This window comes from Microtus oregoni, unplaced genomic scaffold (genome assembly GCF_018167655.1).
Source record: "Microtus oregoni isolate MIOR12 unplaced genomic scaffold, Mior012 000034F_ref0000314, whole genome shotgun sequence".
Taxonomy (NCBI): domain Eukaryota; kingdom Metazoa; phylum Chordata; class Mammalia; order Rodentia; family Cricetidae; genus Microtus; species Microtus oregoni.
Window position 1 is genome coordinate 6,199,891 of NW_024543093.1, and position 19,991 is coordinate 6,219,881.

Sequence of the window (19,991 nt, forward strand, 5' to 3'; positions counted from 1 at the left end):
TGAGGTAGTCTGAGGTCATCTCTCATAGATGGAGAAGCTGCTGTAGAGAGAGTTCCAGGGTCTCAAAGCCAGTAAGTGTGATGTGAACTCCGACATCTTGAACCCCATACTTTCTAACAAGTTTTGATGTTTCTATCTGAGATTCCAAAATTAACCCATGACCCCATTGTAGAGCAGTCTGGACACACTGAACATGGCAGAGCTGTGGCCAGCACTTTCTAGTGACAGTATCTGGCTTTGGAGATGGCGTTTGGTGGTTGCCTGAGCAGAGTCTCAAATATCGAACTCCACCGACTCTCAGGATTGGGTCCGTTTTATCATCCATCCACTCCACTTTCAAATGTGACAATTGCCATGAACACGCTTGCTGAAGGTTGGTCCCCCTCCCCCCATCCTGTCTGCCAACCGCCAGGTCTACTAACGCCGGGTGAGTTTTGTCAGGTACCTGGGACTTGGTCCAGACTCCAGTCACCAAGAAGTCATCTGTGCGCCTGTTTGTGAATGGAGGCAGCAGAGGCTCAGTGGGATGGGGCGTCACCAGCTTGCTGGCAACTGGGAGAATCAGGATACCGGGCATTCTTTTCCTGTGGCTTCACTGTCAATTGATCGTTCCAGCAAGGGCTCGGCAGTTGCGACATAGCTACCAGAAAGCCCTTGGCTTAGGAGCGTAGGCCTTAACCTCCAGAAAGCCCTCTCACCTATGACTAACAGGGCATAGGCGTAGCCATCAGATTTGCTGCCACTTGAAGAAAACACCCAGGTGGGGTCTGAGAAGCTAAGCCTTGCTTTCTGGCTCACACGGCCACATTTGCTCCTGGAAGTAGCAGTCCTAGTGGGAACTAGTGGTCATCTCTTTGATACAAAGTATTTATTTTATTTAAATTTATTTAAATTTGTGGGAGCATCACATACATCGTAGTGAAAGGGGAGACAACCTTGCTTTGTAGCTGGAGAGCAAGCAAGGGTTGAATCACTTGCTCAGAGTTCACAGTTCACTGATCCGGATCTTACGTGATTTCCCTGCTGACAACTTCCTTTTCTTGAAAAAAAAATCACATATTTTTGCCCTCAATTTTTATGTCCTTTCTCAACCACAAAACCACCAAGTCCAGTGTCTGGGATGTCGAGTAACTTCTGTAGTGCTAATTGGAATAAAGAACTACAGGCTGAAGAAAGGGGTAATCGAGGGCATTTTACAATAAGCATCAGCAAGGAAAAGCAGGAGCCAGTCAGGGGAAATTCGTGACGGCTCTCCAGGGCAGGCTTGGTCTCGGTCTGCACAAGCGTGAGCATTTGTAGTGCTGCTGCTTTGGATCAGGGAGCTCGCCCAGCAACACTCAGCTTAGATACCCTTCAATCCTAGATTTAAAAAACATTCTAAATTACTTTATCATTTTATGTATACTGAAGTTTTGCATGTATGTCTGTGCGCCGCCAGTGTGCTTGGTGCCAACAGAGGCTAGAGGAGGGAGGTGGAGCCCCTAGAACTGGAGTTACATATAGTAGTGAGCTGCCACATGGGCGCTAGGAATTAACCCAGGTCCTCTGGAAGAGCATCTCTCCAATCCCTCCTTTAACCCAATCTTACGAGTTCCTCCAGGAAGCATATGACTTCATCTTTACCCTGCTCTGAGCTATGGTGGGGTTGGCCAATGGTGGGGGGCTTCTCTGCAGCCTGAAAACAACAGAGGGCCAGTGAATGTGAGTGTGTGTGCGCGCGCGCACACCAGTGAGAGAGTATGCATGCATGCCTGTTTCTGAGTATGGAACCCAGGGTCTTACACATCATCTCTGCCACTTTGTAGCATCCCCAGCCAAGTGAGTGGGTGTGTGGTAAGCCGAGAAACTCACAGACAGCGCAAGGAAAACTCAGACAGGATAGCCAGCACTGTGACACCAGCTACTCAGAGGCCTGGTTTCAAGGCCAGCTTGGGCAAGGTAGGAAACTCTTTTTGAGACAGGAAGAAAAAAGAGCTAGAGCTGCAGCTCAGTGCTAGAGCTCTGCCTAGGACGGATCCTGACCTGAATCACCAGCCAAGATGGGAGACTGCGACCCTGCAGTTCTGGGGAGATGCATGGTCAACAGAGAGAACCACAGTGCGTCCATTTGTACTTAGTTGTGTGGTGTGTCGTAGGTGCCCGTCTTTGAATGCCGCCTACACTCTTAGGAATTCTAGTTCTTGATGAGGACATGCTGAGCTGACCTACCTGGCTTGTGGCACTGGACCTATGTGTGCACAGCCAAACCCACCGCCACTCTCCAGTTGCTCTGCCTAGGGAACCATAACTGCACAAATGTCATTCATTCACTGACCGTGGTGTGTGCACTGGGCACAAGGAACTCTCCTTGGGGAGCTGAGCTGGGCTGGCAGAGGCTGGCTGGAGACGACATCTAAGTAGTGTTCTCAGGGAGCAAAAGCTCTGAGAAGAGAGAGGACATCCCTGACAGCAACACCAGCCCTGGCAAGAGCCTGGAGGAACGAGATGTCATGGCTTGTCTGAGCTGAGGAAGCATGCAAGGCAGGAGATAGGAAGGAGTACAGGAGCCATGGTCCAGTGACGAGCCACTGGGCCTCTAGACAGCAAGGAGCCATCAGAGGATTTGGAGCCCCAGAGTGCTAGTAAATCTATTTTTGGAAAATTACTGGCCGAGGAATGATAAATGCCGGGAGAGAAGGGAGGTTTTGCAATCCCCCTGGAAGAGAGGGGAGCATGTATCTGAGCTGGGCAGTGACACCGTGGGGCTGTGTCAGGCTGGATGGAGACTAGTGCCGCGGGCAGGGAGGGCTAGAGATTTGTTGCTGGTGTGAGTGGGAGGCAGGGGACATTTCTGAGGGAGATGAGGTTTGGGGTGAGGGTGGGGGCAGCTCTGAGGATTCTTTAGATTGGGGCAATGTTTTCATCCACACCAGGTAGCCGTGTGAGTGGATACAGCTGCCACACTGTGGAGCCAGGATGCCTGGGATCAGATCTTGACTCTCTGGCTCTGTTTGACCCTGAACAATCAATGAACTCGGTGTTTCAACATTTACACTCGTAAAATAGTGGGGTGCCACATCATGGTAGTTAAGAGGCTGATCATAAAATAATGGGGAGCCATGTCATGGTAGGTAAGAGGCTGAGCAGCTCTCAGGAGCAGGGCCTTGGAACACTAGGAAGGAGACAGCTATTTGACAGCCATGAAAGTAATGCCCAGTTCCCCTCTCTAAGAACTCAGAGTAATTCAGAACCAATACTCAGAACACTATTAAACAATGCAAAGTGCGCTGCAGTGACTGCTGGAGTGAGGAGCAGTTAGCGATGTTCCCCTTAGTCATTACATAGCTGGAGCATCTACCAACAGCAGGATTCTCTAAGGAGCCGTAAGAGATGAGCCTGGACAAGAGGACCCAGGCAGGCTAACTGTGTTAAATGTGCCAAGTAGGACACTGGAGGTGCCGAGTGATGGAGAGACAGGAGTAATCAGGCACCAAGGAAAGGCCAGGGAGCAAAGCAAGGGAAGAGGGTACACGAAGCACCAGGGAGAAGGTGCCCAGTGGCAGGTCCTGCTAAGGGACATGTGCGGGCGGTGGGCATCCTGTCCACTCTGCCCTGCAGGGTGACTCTGGGATGCTCCTTATCTGTGCCCCTTCTGATGCAGGACTAGACTGTGCAAAGCATGTCAGCTAGACATAGGGACAGCTAAAACTAAGTCACAAGAGGAAAACCGAGCCAGCTTTAGAGAAGAGGAGTTGGCTGCGGTGAGCATGGAGGGAGAGGACAGAGCAGTCCAACACGCAGGGGTCTTTCCAGAAAGACTTTCCTTCTGGTGGGAATTTCTAAGAGAAAACTGAGAACATCTTCCATCCTCCCACTGATTTAGCCTTGGGGTTAGTTTTCTTCCCATGACCTCCCTCCCTCCTTCCCTGATATTTAGACAGGCCAGCCAGTGAGCCTAGGGGACCCACCCGTCTAGGTTCCAATCCAGCACCACACTTACAGCTGAGTGCTGCCGAGCTAGGGTTTTCTACCTGGATGCCGGGGATCCGAACTCAGGTCCTCATGGCTAGTGCAGTAGGCACTTCCACCACAAAGCCACACCCCCAGCCCCATCCTTTCCGCTTCAGGTAATACGGACCACTTAATGCACCTCCTGTGAACAGCAGTGGTGACAAAGGCAACCATATACAAGTGGCAGTATGGCTTTAGGAGGCCTTGGGGAGCTCACGAGCCCCACTTCCCTGCAGAGATTCATAAGGCATGCACTGGTTGTTCCAAAAGGAAATCACTCACCCCAGAAGAGCAAAAGGCCAAGTGAGCCAAAACACAGGGCTCTTCATTTACTGAGTCCTCTTGGTCATGTGTGTTAGCAGATCAACCTGGCACACTAAGGCGGCAAACAACTGGACACACACAAGAGCTCCTTGAGTGTATTTTGTGAGAGACTAAACCGTGTGAATTTACTCAGCTCTCAAGAACTCAGAGGCATTTTAAGTTAGAAACAATAAAACCTCACCAGCTCCACACTTGGTACAGACCTCCACTCTTCACTGTCTGCAGCATTCAAGTACCTCAGGTAACTTGTACTGCAGCTGTGCCTGGAAACTCAGTCTTCTGGAAGACGGGGTGTGCCACCCTTCCCAGTGTTTTTCTGTGTGAACACCCGAGTCACAGATGTGCCACGAATGGTGCTGGGGTGTGAGGATAAGAATTAGAGGCATTGTACAGGCGAACTCACCATGCTGGCTGCCAGGTGTCGGGGCTCTCCCCCTTCATTCCAGAGTTGAGTGGTTCCTCTTTTAAGGGTCAATGGCAGGCAGGCTTTCTACATGCCCCTACCACCACCACACTTCTAGGGGATGAAGCACTTCACCCACTTGAAACCAACACTGCAGCCCCACAGTGATGCCCACTGCTCCTGTGTATGGGATCCAGAGCTGCACGGGGGCACTCTTGCCAAGTCTCAAACTACCAAAGAACACACATATTTTAGTGTGTGTGTGTGTGTGGGGGGGGGTTACTAAGAATAGGCAGCAGTGTGTCGGTATTCTGCAGAGGAGGTGTCCAAGCTGGACCAGTGCACATGCTCGTGGTTGTGTACTAAAAAATGGTAACGGGGTCAAAATTGACTGGTAAGACTAATGCAGGAGAGCTGGGATGTTTTTGTTGCATCGTAGGCTGTATCAGTTTTGAAAACGTTTACATTTCTGAGACTGCCATGTGCTGCTCTGGACTGTGGTCCCTGTGCCTAAGAGTCAGTGCACCTGGCTGCCAGGTGAGGCAGGTCAGGGCTTCCCCTGCACGTGCCATGTGGCCATCTTGGACAGTTTTTTTTTGTTTTTTTTTTTTTTTAAATATTTAATTATTTATTAAGCATACAATGTACTGCTGGTATGGAAGGCAGCAGGTCTCATTATAGATGGTTGTGAGCCACCATGTGGTTGCTGGGAATTGAACTCAGGACCTCTGGAAGAGTAGCCAGTGCTCTTACCCTCTGAGCCACCTCTCCAGCCCTCCATGTGGCCATCTTGGATCTACCTTCTTCCTGATTAGTTCAGAGCTAAGGACCGCCACAGTCCCAGTGATGGAAGCAGAACCCATTGCTAATAGTGATCTCAAAAAGTCCAAGACCATACAAAAGAAAACCAGAATGTCCCTCATGAACTGAGAAGAGACTTATCCACCATTTTAGCCTATCAGCTGTGCCTCTAACCGCAGCTGGTTCAGAGGCTGAGACAGGACTGAGTCAAGGCCATCAAAATGTTGTCTCTAACAAATCTAAAACCACATTTCCCAGCAACCAAACTTAATATATATAAAACAGATGGTGAGTCAAGGTGAAGGGAGTGGGGTTGATCCAACATTTAAAATTCAGTCAATGTAAACGACTACATGAGCTGACCAAACGAGACCACCAGATCATCTCAGAGATGCCAAATTTGTTTTAAAACGACAGGACTCACTACTGATTTCTAAAACAATACCTGAAACCAGCAAACATAAAAAGATTTTCCTTAGGTTTTTGTTTATATTTTTCCCAGAGCTTCCCATGACAAACTTGGGATAAGAATTCTTGTAGCCTTGAATGACATGCTGTCCTCTTTGGCCCTTCTCTTGCACCCCGACATCCCCAGCTGTTCTTGAACCTGTCGGCCTTTGTGCTTAGTCCCTCTGTGATAAGTGATCTTCCCTGAGGTGACAAGCTGGTTCCCTCTGCTGTGTTTCGTGCAAGTTGGTGTCCATTCTAATGTCACCTCTCTAGATGGTCCCTCTCAATGGTGCTTTGTAGAGTACCCCTTCTTCTCCCTCAACAGTCACCTCATTTGTTCCTGGTTGGTTTCATTCCCCATTAAGACAGACCAATATCAGCTCCACTCAATCATATGACCCTTAAAGCAGGACACGTGTTCAGTGCTGTACCCCTGGGCCTAGACTGTGACCAGAACATGGCAGTTCTCGACGAGAAAGTAACTGAATAGGAAGGCCCAACTTTCCACAGCCTCGCCATGATACAGTCTTTACACCACATGCCAGTTGATCACGTGGAAAACAACGGCTCATTCATTATTTCTTCCCTGTGAGTGAGCTTGAGTATCATGTCTTTTCAGCTTGGCCTTTGAATTGCCCCCTTTTCCCCTGTTGCTCTGCAAGCACCATTGCTGTATCAAATAAACTGCTCTTCTGTCCACTGTGTGCTCAGACACGCCGCCCCTGTTTGCCATTTGTCACGGTGATGCTGCTCATCTTCTCTTGTGGCTTCCAGTTTGAGATAAGCTCAGGTCTTCCCCAGACCCAGCATCAACCATCCTGTGTCCTCAGCATTCTTACACTGTTTAGATCTTTGACCCGCCCGGGATCAGCTTTATAAAAAGTGAAGCGTAATCTAATCTAAGAAGCAAATTCAAAGCCAGTCACGCTGGTGCATGCTTGCAATCCCTGATTCAAGATGGAGATGCATTGAGGCCAGCCTGGGCTACAGTAGTGAATTCCAGGCTAGCCTGAGCTGCACACTGAGTTCTCGGTCTGAACTAAATGGCTAATTCCCATCTTGGAAAAAGAAAGTTGAGCTTTAAAATCCAATGAATACAGGTTTCCAGGTGTCATTTACACAATTTTTTACTTTCCTGAAAAAAAACATTTATGAAAATAATTCAAAGTTCACATATTTTACAATGCATATAAAGATATATATCAACATGTATGTGTATAGAATAATGTGTTTCCCACAATTCCCTAAGATCCGATGTTATCCTATAGAGCACACCCTTCTCTGGTTCTCAGTGTCTTCTTACTTTTTTGGGTCTTGACCTCCTTTTTGATTCATTGTATTTTTTTTCAAAAAGTTTCTTTTCAATTAAGCTCACTTCTTCATGGAGAACAGAAGTCTTTATTCTTAGTAAGAACGAGAAGATGTTTAGTATAAACTGGTAACTCAGAGAAAAGTTTGACTCTTCATAGGTTGTCACATGTTTACAGTAGCTAGAATGGGAAGGAAAAGGAGGTAAATTATCTTAAAATAGTAACTCAGAAACTCTGGCATCCATCCACTGACACCCCCAAATCCCTCTGCCAGTATATATGGTTAAAACAGTATTATGACTTCAAAGGAAACTTGGGAAATTTGCTGAGGTCCTTAATTATATGAAGAGAAAATTCTTCACAGTGTCTATGGTTGCTAAGCTGGGGACAGGAGGGGCTCACTGTACCAGTCTCAATTTCTGAAATGTTTGGTCTAGCCCGCAGTTATGTTTAAAGACAGGTACACACACACCCCTGGGTCATCATTCTGAGCAGTGTGATCCATGTGTGTGTGTGGCCCTAAGTTCCCAGGATTTTGCTGTCTGTTCATTTGTTTTTTAATTAACGAAGAACCTACGACCCCCACTTTACTATCCTAACTACACTCTATGTCCATCCTTCCATCCACAAGTAAGTGCAGTCCCACAAGTAAGGGCCAGTCCAGAAAACCCACAGCCAATCAAAATGCAGAGGTGTGCAGCCAGTCCTAATGGACACATTTACAAAGTACTCCTGTACCTCAGGCTCAGGGCACTCAGCAGAGGGGGGGCAGAGATGTAAGAGGCAGAAGACCAGGAATTTGCTATGAGACTATGTCGCCTAACATCGGAAGCTACACCCATAAAGTCTTACAACTGCCTAAACTCGAGCTGAACAGGACAATAGACATGCCAAAATGGATGGGGAGGAGAGGAGCCCACGAGGCCTCGACATTGCCTAGAACTACAGGCATAAGGCATGCCAAGAGCAGGGAAAACAGTCTTCCCCAGAGAACAACGCACCACTTGGTTATGCAATAGCAAATGGTCAGCCCTGCAAACATACATGCACATAACACTATAAAGACTGAGCAGGGTGTACTCACGTATTTAGGAATACATATGTATATACATACATGTATGTAACAGTGAAAAAGGGGGCAAGATAGTGCATCTGAAAGATAGCAAGGAGGGGTTTTGGAAAAGTCTGGAAGGAAGAAAGGGAGGTAGGAAATAGTGTGATTATATTATAACTTCATGGAAGAAAAGAAAGGGACACTCCTCAGGCAGAGCAGGAGGCCTCATCATGCCTCATGCTTCTGGAGTGTTGAAAACATACATACCTTTTGCAGAATTTCTGGGTACTGAGCCAATACAGTGAGTTCTTGGTTATCAAGGACTGGCCTTTCGTTATCAGGAGTCCCTGGAGGCTATGTCCATGGAAACAAGGGCTATCGGTGTCTCCTTCAGTCCAGCTGAACTGAAAACTTGAAGGGGCCTTCTTTTCCACCACAGGTGTTGTGCCGAGCAGGGCACTGAATTGCTTCTGAAGATTCTTCACCATTTCTGCAGGTGGAAGGCAGAGGCAAAGGTCAATTCACAAGTAAACCAGGATTTGTAAGAATGGACTAGTGTTGGCTTCTTAGCCTCTGGGGTGGGGGTGGGGTGGGGGCAATCTGGTCTCCAACTCAGGAGCCGCCTCCCTTCGTCTTCTAAGTGCACACTCGCACCCAGTTGGTTTCATAACCGCAGTAACATGCGGGTGGCCTTAGGTGAGGCTGGAGCTGCGTGAGGGGCCTCAGGCAGTTACTTAACAATGATTGAAGAAGAACACCAGACAATCTCAGGGCCAGTTTCCCAAAAGAGCTCTCGCAGTCACAGATATTGCTGGGCCCTTAAGCTCTGCTGTGAAGATGCAGGCAAATTCCCGGATGTGGATGTCTATGTGGTTTCTACTTTGGCAGGAATTAGACACGAGCACATCCCCATCAAGTGGAAGTGTGTTTATGCATTGGCTTTCCATATGCAGACGGCTGATACTACCAACTCTACTGCTACCTGGTACCCAACAGGAACCAGCAGACTCACCTCTTCTCTTATAAGCGACTGACTTGTCGATGTGCGAACGGTAGATCGGTCTTTTGGTTTTCCAATAATATCTACACACGGTTGGAAAGAAGTGAAGCAGAATGAGGGACGAACATCCACACAGTTCAGAGACGGAGGCAGAACCTGAAGCTCCGTGGCTCCAGGCACTTGTCTACATTCTCTCAGGGCTTCCATTTCTGCAGGAGTCAGGGACCCTTTAGGCGCCACTACACAGCATGCAGTAGAGACTGTTTCTATCACCACACACAACCGTGCTGTTTACTCTCATTGCTTCTTCTCCTGCCTTTGCCCCAAATGCTCATCTCTGAGTGCTGTCCTTAGGAATCTGATTTAGAACCTCATACAAAATAGACAGTGATTGCCAGTCTCTCTGGCATACATCCTCTTCCTGGTGAGAAGAAGGAATGGCCCAGATTCTAGCTTGACAGACCTAAGACCATCCCTTCGCCTGCAAAGGCAACCTCCTCCTAGGGGAAGGGCAAACAGGTGTGTTCATCACAGAGAGGTGCTGGCCTGAGCTGGTCCACAGGGTCCCCGACCCGCACCCCAGGGCAAAGGCTAAGTGCCATCTGGCATTCCCGCAGGTGACTGGTGACCAGAAATGAATGGTGACATAACCATCTCTGGTCCAGGCAGTTAGTGAACGGCCCAGGAGAGGCTGCTGGTGTGGGACAAGATGATGATGTGTTTCTAAGCTCACGTCCATCCTTCCTGTGCTACCTAAAGGAGGAGACTTCTAGAAGTCGCAATAAAAATATTTATCTTGATTCAAGCCTCTAAAAGAAAAAAAAAAAGACACCATGGCAGCAGAAAAGGACACGGAGTCACAGGGTCTGATCTGCTTCCGCCAGGGTCTAGCAGCCCAAGTGACCACAGAGGCTCTGGAAGGCAGAGGCTGTCTTATCTCCTTTATACCCTCTAGGGCATACAGTAGGCATTCAACTGAAGTGTTCGTTAACAATGGATGGGATGGCTGGGCAGTGGTGGTGCACACCTTTAATCCCAGCACTCAGGATACAGAAGCAGGCAGATCTCTGTGAATTCGAGGCCAGCCTGATCTACAGAGCAAGTTCTAAGACAGGTTCCAAAGCTAGAGAGAAACCCTGTCTTGAAAAACAAAAACAAATAAACAAAAAGAGATGGGATAGCACACTGTAGGCATTCAACTTAAATATTTGTTTATTATAATGGAATAAATGAATAAATGAACCAAAACCACATTTAGCTTCTGTGCCGTTTCCTACCCTTACAGGACTGTTATGGGAGTAATTTGTGCCATATTTGTGAGGTCTGGAGTGGTGATTGAGAACACCTTTAATCCCAGTGCTCAGAATGCAGCCAGGACGACATGGTGAGACCCTGTCTTAACAACAACAATAAAAGAGATAACATGTCTTGTTATGTGATGCTAGGAGTGTGGTACAGCCCTGTAATCTCAACACTCAGGAGTTCAAAGCCAGCATGAACTACATGGTGAATTTGAGGCCAATCAGGGCTCCATGAGATTCTGTCTTAATAACAAGAGAAACAACCACCACATTACACTGTACAAGCCCTGTGTAGGCATTAGATGTGATATATCTAGTGCTTGGCAGAGTGTCTGGTTGCCTGGCTCAGAGGTATTCATGAAACAAGCAGAACCTTCTAGAAAAGACACTAAGGAACAGAAAGTCAAAACCACAAATATCTCTATTTACCTATAAAACTTAAAAATTGATACTATTCTCATTTCTAAGGGTTAGTTAACAAAATACATGTGGACTTTTTAGTAATGTTAGGGATAAGTGACAAACATCACTTTACCAAATTTAGGAACTGAGATTTTTCTCAAATATTAAAAAATTCAAATTAGTTAGGTGTGGTGGTGCACACCTTTAATCCTAGCACCCAGGAAGCAGAGGCAGGTGGATCTTTGAGTTTGAGGTCAACCTGGTCTACAGAGTCAGTTCAAGAACAACCAGGGCTACACAGAGAAATCCTGTCTTGGAAAAAAAAAAAACCAAAAAAACAAAAAGCAAAACAACAACAAAGTATCAGTGAGGTGTCATTAGCTCTATGGTGAGTCTGTGATTTTCTAAGACATCTTTTTACAATTATCATTTATTTTCCTAAGTGATAGTGTAACAAGTACCCTGTATAGTCACGGCCTTAGGAACATCCACTCTTATGCTTCCCTTAGGAGCTGGGTCTACACAGTATTTTTTGTGCACTGGTAATGAAGGCCTAGACAAATGGCCACCACCATAATCAAGGAGGCATTACTACCACCCAAGGCCAGATGCCCAAAAGATGGGAGAGTGATTGAAGATGACAAAGTTCCAACTGTTTGGACACCCTTCTGAAATGGAGTCTTCTCCAGATATCAGCCTCCTTTGCCTGCTTCTCCCAGGACACAGAGGTTCCCAAACAGACACACCACAAAGGCCTTGGGTTTCTAGCTAGACCATGTCTATGCTTCCTCATCTTTACTTGGTTTGTCTGACTGTTTGGGAAGAAGGATCAAGGTGTAATTTACATCTAATGAAACCCCTTTCAGGGCACTTCCAATTAGCATTCTCACTAGCTGTGTAATCAGCACTGTGACTAATGCAGACAGCCCCAGCGCTCCAACAGCCAGGGCCCTTTGTAGTCGTCCTTCCTACACCCTTCATCTAGGTAGCCACGGTCTTTACCCTGTAAGCTTGGCCATTTTCAGAATGTGATATAAATAGACGTGTATGGCATGCAACCTTCTGGCCCTCTGTTTAGCACATAAGACTCAGGAGTCACTGCTGGCTGGATGGGAGGCTTTGGTTTGTATTCTAAGTGGGCTGTGTGGCTGTGTGGTGTGGACATGCCAGCTACTCTCTCTCATCACCAGCAAAAGTCACAAAAGCATTTCTTATGGACTTCTGTGGGAACATAAATTTTCATTTTACTTGAACTCTTCAAAGTAGCTGTACCATTTTAGACCCCAATACTTGGTATACGCAATTGTATTGAAAGTGGACCCTTCTAATTATAGTAGACATCTTTCCTTGTGTATCCTGTACATCTTCAGTTTTTTCATTTGAAAAATTGAGTTGTTTTCCTATTTTATGAATTCTTTGTATTTTATAAATAAAAATCTTTCATCATATATGTAATCTTCAACTACTCTTTTTTCTCTCTTTCACTTTTTTTTTTTTTTTAAAAGACAGGGTCTCACTATCCTAGAAGTCACTCTGTAGACCAGGCTAGTCTTGAACTCAGAAATCTACCTGCCTCTGCCTCTTGAGTGCTGAGACTAACGCCCAGTTTTCAGCTGTTTTCTCTAAGTCTAGGTTTTGTTTTCTCTTAAGCACCTTTGGAAAAATTTCCCCTCTACAGTCCAATTTACCAGTTTCTCTTTTTTTTTCTATTATTTTAAAGAAGTTATTTACTTTTATTTTATTTGCATTAGTATTTTGCCTGCAAGTATGTCTGTGTGAGGGTGTCAGGTCTTGGAGTCAGAGATAGTTGTGAGCTGCTGTGTGGGTGTTGGAAATCGAACCCAACTCCTCTGGAAGAGCAGTAAATGCTCTTAACCACGGAGCCATCTCTCCAGCTCACCAATTTCTGTTTTATGGATCAAAGTTTTGATGTTATATCTAAGAAATTTTTACCTAACCCAAGAGATCAGCGAGCCTTTTCTTTCCCATCTTCCCTCCCTCTATTCTTCCTTTGTGTGCATATATGCACATGTGTGAAGGCCAGAGGTCAACTTCAGGACCCACTTCACCTTGGTTTTGAGGTAGTGTCTCTCATGGGGACCTGGAGCTTGTTAATTGGACTAGACTGGGCAGCCCACAAGCCCTAGGGATCCTTCTGTCTCTTGTCTCCCCAGTGCTGGGATTCCAGGTGTGTACTCACATCTAGCCTTTACATGGGTGCTGGGGATTGAATTCATGTCCTGATGCTTGCTGGCTGTGCCATCTCCCCCAGCCCAGCAATGAGTTCTGCATGTGCTCTGGAACTTCACCCAGGTTCTTCTCAACCCTGTGCTAAGCTGGCAGCTGTCGAAGCCGCCTACTAAGCTGGTTTAGACAATTGTTTTTACCAGCGTTCTTCATAATCTCATGCAGAATACCATGGTTAACTTCAGAAACGTGTTAATGACCATCTGACAGCCCAAAAGATAATGTCCAGAGCAACAGGGAGTCCTGGTTCCATCCCAAGTAATAAATAAACAAATAAATAAAATAATAAGTAATTCATACTTCAGTGTTAGAATCAGTTGTATGTCTCAAAATACTAGCATTTAGCTACATTAGAGGAGTATTTTGCAGCCAAAAGGAATAAGTCTATTTATACAATCCGTTTTCCAGGGAGACACTAGACCCCAGGGTATAGGCTGTCTAGAGGGTCCCATATCAAATCATCCTCTATACAGTGTATGATAGTGTGCTAATACACAGAGGCAGTGGCAGCCTCCACTAACTAATGTCAGTCACTGCCACCACAGAGTCCCTGGGCATGCTGAACACCTGCCTCTTGGTATCACTATGACAACCCATTTTCACATAAATTTATATTTTCTGCCTTTCTTAAAGAAAAAAAAATCAACTAACTAGAATGTACAGAACCAACATTTCTGGAGAAAGGTTACATGCTACCAAGATACACATTGAAAAGTGCAAAACAGGGGACACGGGGCAGGTGAGCAGAGGAGGGGGACCTACTTGGCCCTTGCTTCTTCCCATTGTCGTCTTTTCTCATCAAAGGTTTTCTTCATAACTTGGTACCATTTTCTGAAATCAAACTGCGGTTTATCTGAGAGAAATGAAACCCATGCTTAGCAGTAGAACTCGTCCATTAAAACAACACATTATCACATCTGAATTTATTCCTAAATAGAACACTTACATGACAGCTCTGAGAGGCTGAGCAGAGCCACCGTCTCCACAGCAGCGCTCATGCTACCTGCCACTCTCGCCTGTAAGTTGTGACCTATACTGTGGCCCCACAAGACTGTCCTGGAATGTCCTTTACACGTTTCTCCTAGGCTTTAAAGGGTTTTTGCTGCCTCCTGGAGAAGGCCGCTACACAACCAGACCCCTCTTCCCCAGTTCTCACACCCAGGATGTGCACCCCAGTCCCTGGCAGAACTGTGGTGAGAAGCACATGATTGGGAAAAAACGCTGTGCTGCTATGGTGGATCAATCCAAACTGGCATTCCCTCAGGACCTGTTTCTATTCTTCCACTCCTAATTCAGAGAGTCCGACCATGAGGAAGGAAGCAGACACAGGCACAGAGACAACAGACTTGGACACAGCAAGTATACACAGGATAGCTCTCTATTCTCCTCCAGTAAGAATGGCCTCTTTCATGTCTAATTACAAATGTTTTCATCTGGCCAATATCAACAAACAATACAGCCTTGAAGGCCATACAGCCACAGAAAGGAAACCACCCAAAGAACTGGAAGGGCAGAGGAAAACTAAGAGTTAAGTCAACTCAAGTTCTTGACCCCCCAATTTCCTCAAGGGGTGAAGGGGATGGCGGGATGGTACCTAGGGCAGTATAGGGCATGGACCACAATCCTGTGCTGTTGATGGGAGACATACTATGAAGTCTACAAGGATAACATTAATGTGGGATTCCCCTCTGTATGCTGTGAATACCATTGGTTAATAAAGAAACTGTCTTTGGCCTGTGATAGGGTAGAGTAGAGATAGGTGGGGAAAGGTAAACTGAATGCTGGGAGAAGGGAGACAGAGTCAGGGAGAAGCCATGGAGCTGCCGCTAGAGACAGACATGTTGAAACCTTGCCAGTAGACCATGAGCCTCATGGTAAAATATAAAATAATGGAAATGGGTTAAATTAAGATGTAAAAGCTAGCCAATAAGAAGTTGTAAAACCTAGCCAATAAGTTAGAGCTAACAGGCCAAGTGATTTAATTAATACAGTTTCTATGTGGTTATTTCAGGAGTCTGGGCGGCCTCCTACTACACAACATGGCAAAGTGATCTCTTAGCCATGTCTCCATAATCGACCATCGCCTCTAGCATTGAAGGAGCAGCAGAAGATGTCAAGTTCAACCCTATGTACATGTTACTGTAAGCACTGGACAGGAAGGAGTGTTTCACTTCACATATGTTATGGAAAACACATGAACTGAGAATATTAAACCCAAGCTCCTAAAACTAATGAGCAAAAATCTTTCTACAAACAGGAACCCTTCCTGAATTTAAGAATTCGTGTAGACACAAAACTACACGGATTGTGTCTACACGATAAACTTTTCAAAAAGCAAATGGGAACCTGTGGGCACTTGATTATAACCCAGCTACTTGGGAGGCTGAAGCAGGAGGATCGTAAGTCAAGTACAATGTGACACAAACCACATGGGCAATTTAGTGAGACCTTGTCTTAAAATGAAAAAGCAAAGAGAGGCTAAGTGCATAGTTCAGTGTAGGCAAGCTGGCCAAGCTATGCAGAAGTCATATGTTCCATGCACAGCAGCTATCTGTCTACTTACCAGCTACAAACTGCATGCCACACAGTCACCCGAGTTTACAAACACCAGCAGTCTAACAGGCACAGAGGGGCAGATAGACTTAGGCCATTAGCTATTATTCCACATGGAGTTAGTTATATTCCATGAATACCCAGTGGAAGTCTGGACAGCAGCAGTGGTGGCAGGCGTGATCAGCTCTGGCTCTGGGAAAGGGGGACTGGTGTGAAGTGAGTGGGTGTGGGGAGCGGGCAGGAAAGTGCTATTAATGCTGCTCATGGAAGAAGCCTGAAGAGCACTTCATGTAGAGGGACCAGCACAGGCAGCCCCAGAAACCACACTGCTGCAGAAGCTCATGGTCTGGTCTGGCTAGCGAGCAGCAAGCAAGAATTAACAACAGATGAGTGTAGAACAAAAGAGAAATCACCTGAGTCTCTTGGTAGCCACAGATACAACAGTCAGACCTACAGATGGAAGAGACAGCACAAGGCCCAGGTGGTACACATACGAACACACATGTATGTGCTGTCCATCATTCTCCTCCACACTGACTACCTTTTAATCCATCATTTACAACCCCTTTTCAATTTGACTGACGCAAAATCCATGTACCTTCTTTGTGTTCTTCATTATATGTTTCAGCAAGCCCAGAGTAAGACCTGGAGAATACAACAACAAGACAACTTCTTTAGATGGCATGTGTCTAGACACTGAATTTTTATTTGACTTTAATTTTCTGAGACAGGGTCTCACTGGATAGCTCCATCTGGGCTAGAACTTTCCTTTGTAGACTAGACTGGCCTTGAACTCACAGAGATCTGCCTGCCCCCATCTCTTCAAGTGCTGGGATTAAAGGTCTGCTCCACCACCCCCAGGTTTGACAGGGGAAAGCAGAAAAGCTGGAGAGCAGTCACTATCCTGGAAGAGGACCCTGAAGATCTTCATCCCTGTGACTTTTAAGAGAATAACATTGCAAAGCACTGTTAGAATCGAAAAGAATCTCTGAGAGACGTGGTGCCAGGAGCCTAAAGGAGCCTGATAGGGTGCCAATTATTCTTTACTGATGTGGGAGTGTCATATATCAATCTGTTGATTTCATTGGTTAAGTAATAAACAAACTGCTTGGGCTCATAGCTTAGAACATAGGTGGGTGGAGTAAACAGAACAGAATGCTGGGAGGAAGAGGAAGTGAGGTAAGAAGCCTCAGACAGAGACGCCATGCTCCCCGCTCCTGGGCAGACGGATGCGATTCAGCTCCGACCCAGGATGGACGTAGGCTAGAATCTTCCCGGTAAGCGCACCTTGGGGTGCAACACAGATGATTAGAAATGGGCTAGTTCACGTGCAAGAGTTAGCCGAGAAGAGGCTAGATAGAAATGGGCCAAGCAGTGTTTAAAAGAATACAGTTTCCGTGTAATTATTTCGGGTAAAGCTAGCTGTGCGGGCGGTCGGGTGCCGGGGATGCAGCCCACCGCTCTTATTACTACACTTTACAATGTATAATGCTTTAAAATCCAGAAATACAAGGGCTGATGAGAGATGCTGCCAGCTCAGAAGCAGGCATAATCAGGTAGCTGAGGTACTTGCTAGAAACCCTTGTCTACAGTGCACCAGACACCACAGCCTGCTGGAAAACACCAGTTCCCACAATCTGAGTAACTAGCAAAAGCTATGCTATATTTCTTCCCATTTTTGTTTTTTTTTTGTTGTTGTTTTTTCCTCCCTGAGACAGAAACCCTACAGGGTTTCTCTGTAGCTTTGGAGCCTGTCCTGGCACTAGCTCTGTAGACCAGGCTGGCCTTGAACTCACAGAGATCTTTCTGCCTCTGCCTCCCAAGTACTGGGATTAGATGCACACGTCACCACTGCCTGGCAATGTTATTTTTTTTTAAAAATGGAGTCAGTGTGATAAAGAGCCATCTGCCATCAACTTACCATTCTAATTTGTCATCCAGCAAAAAGAGTAGTTTTAACACTACCACAATGACAGCCACAGCCTGCACGTCGTATTTAACTGTCCTTTTCTTTTTAGCTATAGGATCAAATGTCAGGAAGTCCACTTCTCCGATTCCAGTCATCTTTACCACTTGGCAGGTCAAACTGTGCATTTCGTCTGTTGAAAAGTAAACAGTTAAACACAGATTAAATCACTTGGTTCACTAGGCCACAGTAATATACATATTCACCAAGTGTCTTTACATATCTGCTTTGTTTGTAAGGCAGGTTCTTGCCGTATAATTCATGTTGGCCCCGAACTCACGACTAATGCCTTAGTCTTTGGAGTGGAGGCTGGGATTGTACTCTGTAGGCTTGCAACACCTTACCCAGAAACCTTTTATTTAAAATGTGATGCCACGTAGGAATTTGGAAAGCAATGTTTGATAAATAATACTAGAAGATGAGGCCAGTGTAGAAATAGTAATGGGTGGATCTTGGCAGTCCTACCTGACTTCCTGAAACATTTATGTGTGGGACACATTGGGGTCGCATGCAGACAGCCACACATCAGCTTTGTGCTGCTCCATACCTGTCCCTCACCCGTGTCTCTACAGCAAGGTATACTTAACCTGTGTGTGGGATGGACCTCCAGGAAGCACCCGGCTGCCGGGTGCCATGGGAGCCCTGGAAGCTCAACAAGCTCTCAGTTAGATTCTCTGTTTTCCCAAAGAAACTAAGCATTCAGTGTAGGCTATATCTACAGCAGAAAGCCGAATCACGGGAGACTTAGAACCTGAAACCATAGGCCCTTCCCCATCAGTAGCACTTTGCATTTCTAGTCTGATGTGACATCCAGGGCTGCCTGTCTCACAGGAGGCATCAGGGTTGCCTGGCACGTGTGTTCTGCATGAGAGGCTCTGACTCTCAGCACAGCCCTCGCGGCCCTAGAGAGCTCGCTGGTTTTCTACACGTGCGAACGTTAGCAGGCTTCCAGCACTATGTGGGTTAGCCTCCAGGATACGGCAGCTGTTCAAGAAGGTTCCCCAGCTAGCTCAGTTCAGCCTTGAGCTCTTTCTCACCTCTCAAGGGCTGACATCACATTTGGCTGGTACTTTTGTTCTAAATTAGATTTGTTATGCAGCACTAATGCTCTCAGGTAAAGAGCGTAGCTTTTCCACACAGGCCATCAATGGCCTACGCTGAGAAACTCGCTGCTCTGTCTGCACGTAGACCCACCACAAAAACCACATGAGTTCTTCCAAGCATAAGTCATTCAGAACTAGACCTCTGTTTCTCAATAGTGTCCCTTTAACCACGTTGTATGGTCTGAATTATTTTAAGAAAGCATTTGAATTAAATTCCTATTAGTAGAGACTCCCTCAGGTAGCTTGAGTAGTCTGCAGCTGAAAGAAAGGCCCTTCTGTTCTGCTTAAAAGATGACGTAGGTCCCGCCTCCCCTCCTCCCCTGCACACCACAGCTCACCAGGGAGATTGAACTCCAGTAAATATTTCATGCACAAGATGTTGGGATGAAGGTAGCAATCTTCAGTTATGTCTGGAAAACGAGGTAAATCTAAAAATATGGCGACTTCAATCATGTTTTTATAGATGTCTTCATAGTCAGGCCAAGACTGAAATTTAAAAAGACATAATCAAGACAGTAATTATTGCAACAAAAGGTATTTTCTGATTTAAGATTAATATATGGGGAAGGAAGCTCAGCAGTTAAGAGCTCTTGTAGAGGACCAAAGACCAGTTCCCAGCACCTGCAGCAAGTGACTCAACTCAGTCACTTAAGTCCAGCTCCAGGAGAGCCAGCACCTTCTGCTGGCCTCCATGGGTACCTGCATGCACATGTGCATATATGCGAACACGCAAATAAATAAGTAAATAAATAAATGCATGAATGAATAAATAAAATCTTTTTTAAAAAGTAGTGTGTGGGTCGGTACAATGACTCACTAGGTACATATGCTTGCTACCAAGCTTGATGAATTGAGTTCAACCCTGGGACCCACATAGTGGAGGGAGGGAACTGGCTTTGACAAGTTGCTCTCTGAGGTTCGTATATACCACATAGCATGTGTACTGGGCACTTGTACCTCCCCCAACAATATAAGCAGATAAACAAATGCGGTAAGAGAACTGTGTATTTATTAGGCTGGGCGTGGCTGTGCACACCTTTCACCTCAGCACCTGGAAACAGGTGGAAGCAAATGTCTGAGTTCAAGG

At 46.1% G+C, this 19,991-nt stretch overlaps 1 protein-coding gene across 3 annotated transcripts in view; it reads right to left on the bottom strand.

Annotated features, from left to right (window-relative positions):
* Positions 1-6,875: 6,875 nt before the first annotated feature.
* LOC121432394 (TATA box-binding protein-associated factor RNA polymerase I subunit B) overlaps positions 6,876-19,991 on the bottom strand; it is a 69,258-nt gene continuing 56,142 nt past the window's right edge. The window contains exons 9-16 of one of the 3 annotated variants that reach the window (XM_041630337.1): positions 19,243-19,390; positions 17,757-17,934; positions 16,434-16,480; positions 14,045-14,135; positions 9,345-9,415; positions 8,600-8,822; positions 7,272-7,458; positions 6,876-7,103 (exon numbers count right to left, since the gene is read on the bottom strand). In XM_041630337.1, coding sequence (XP_041486271.1) covers positions 7,080-7,103; positions 7,272-7,458; positions 8,600-8,822; positions 9,345-9,415; positions 14,045-14,135; positions 16,434-16,480; positions 17,757-17,934; positions 19,243-19,390 — 969 coding nt within the window. In that variant the 3' untranslated portion in view covers positions 6,876-7,079. The other 2 variants (XM_041630339.1, XM_041630338.1) reach the window with 2 other exon arrangements.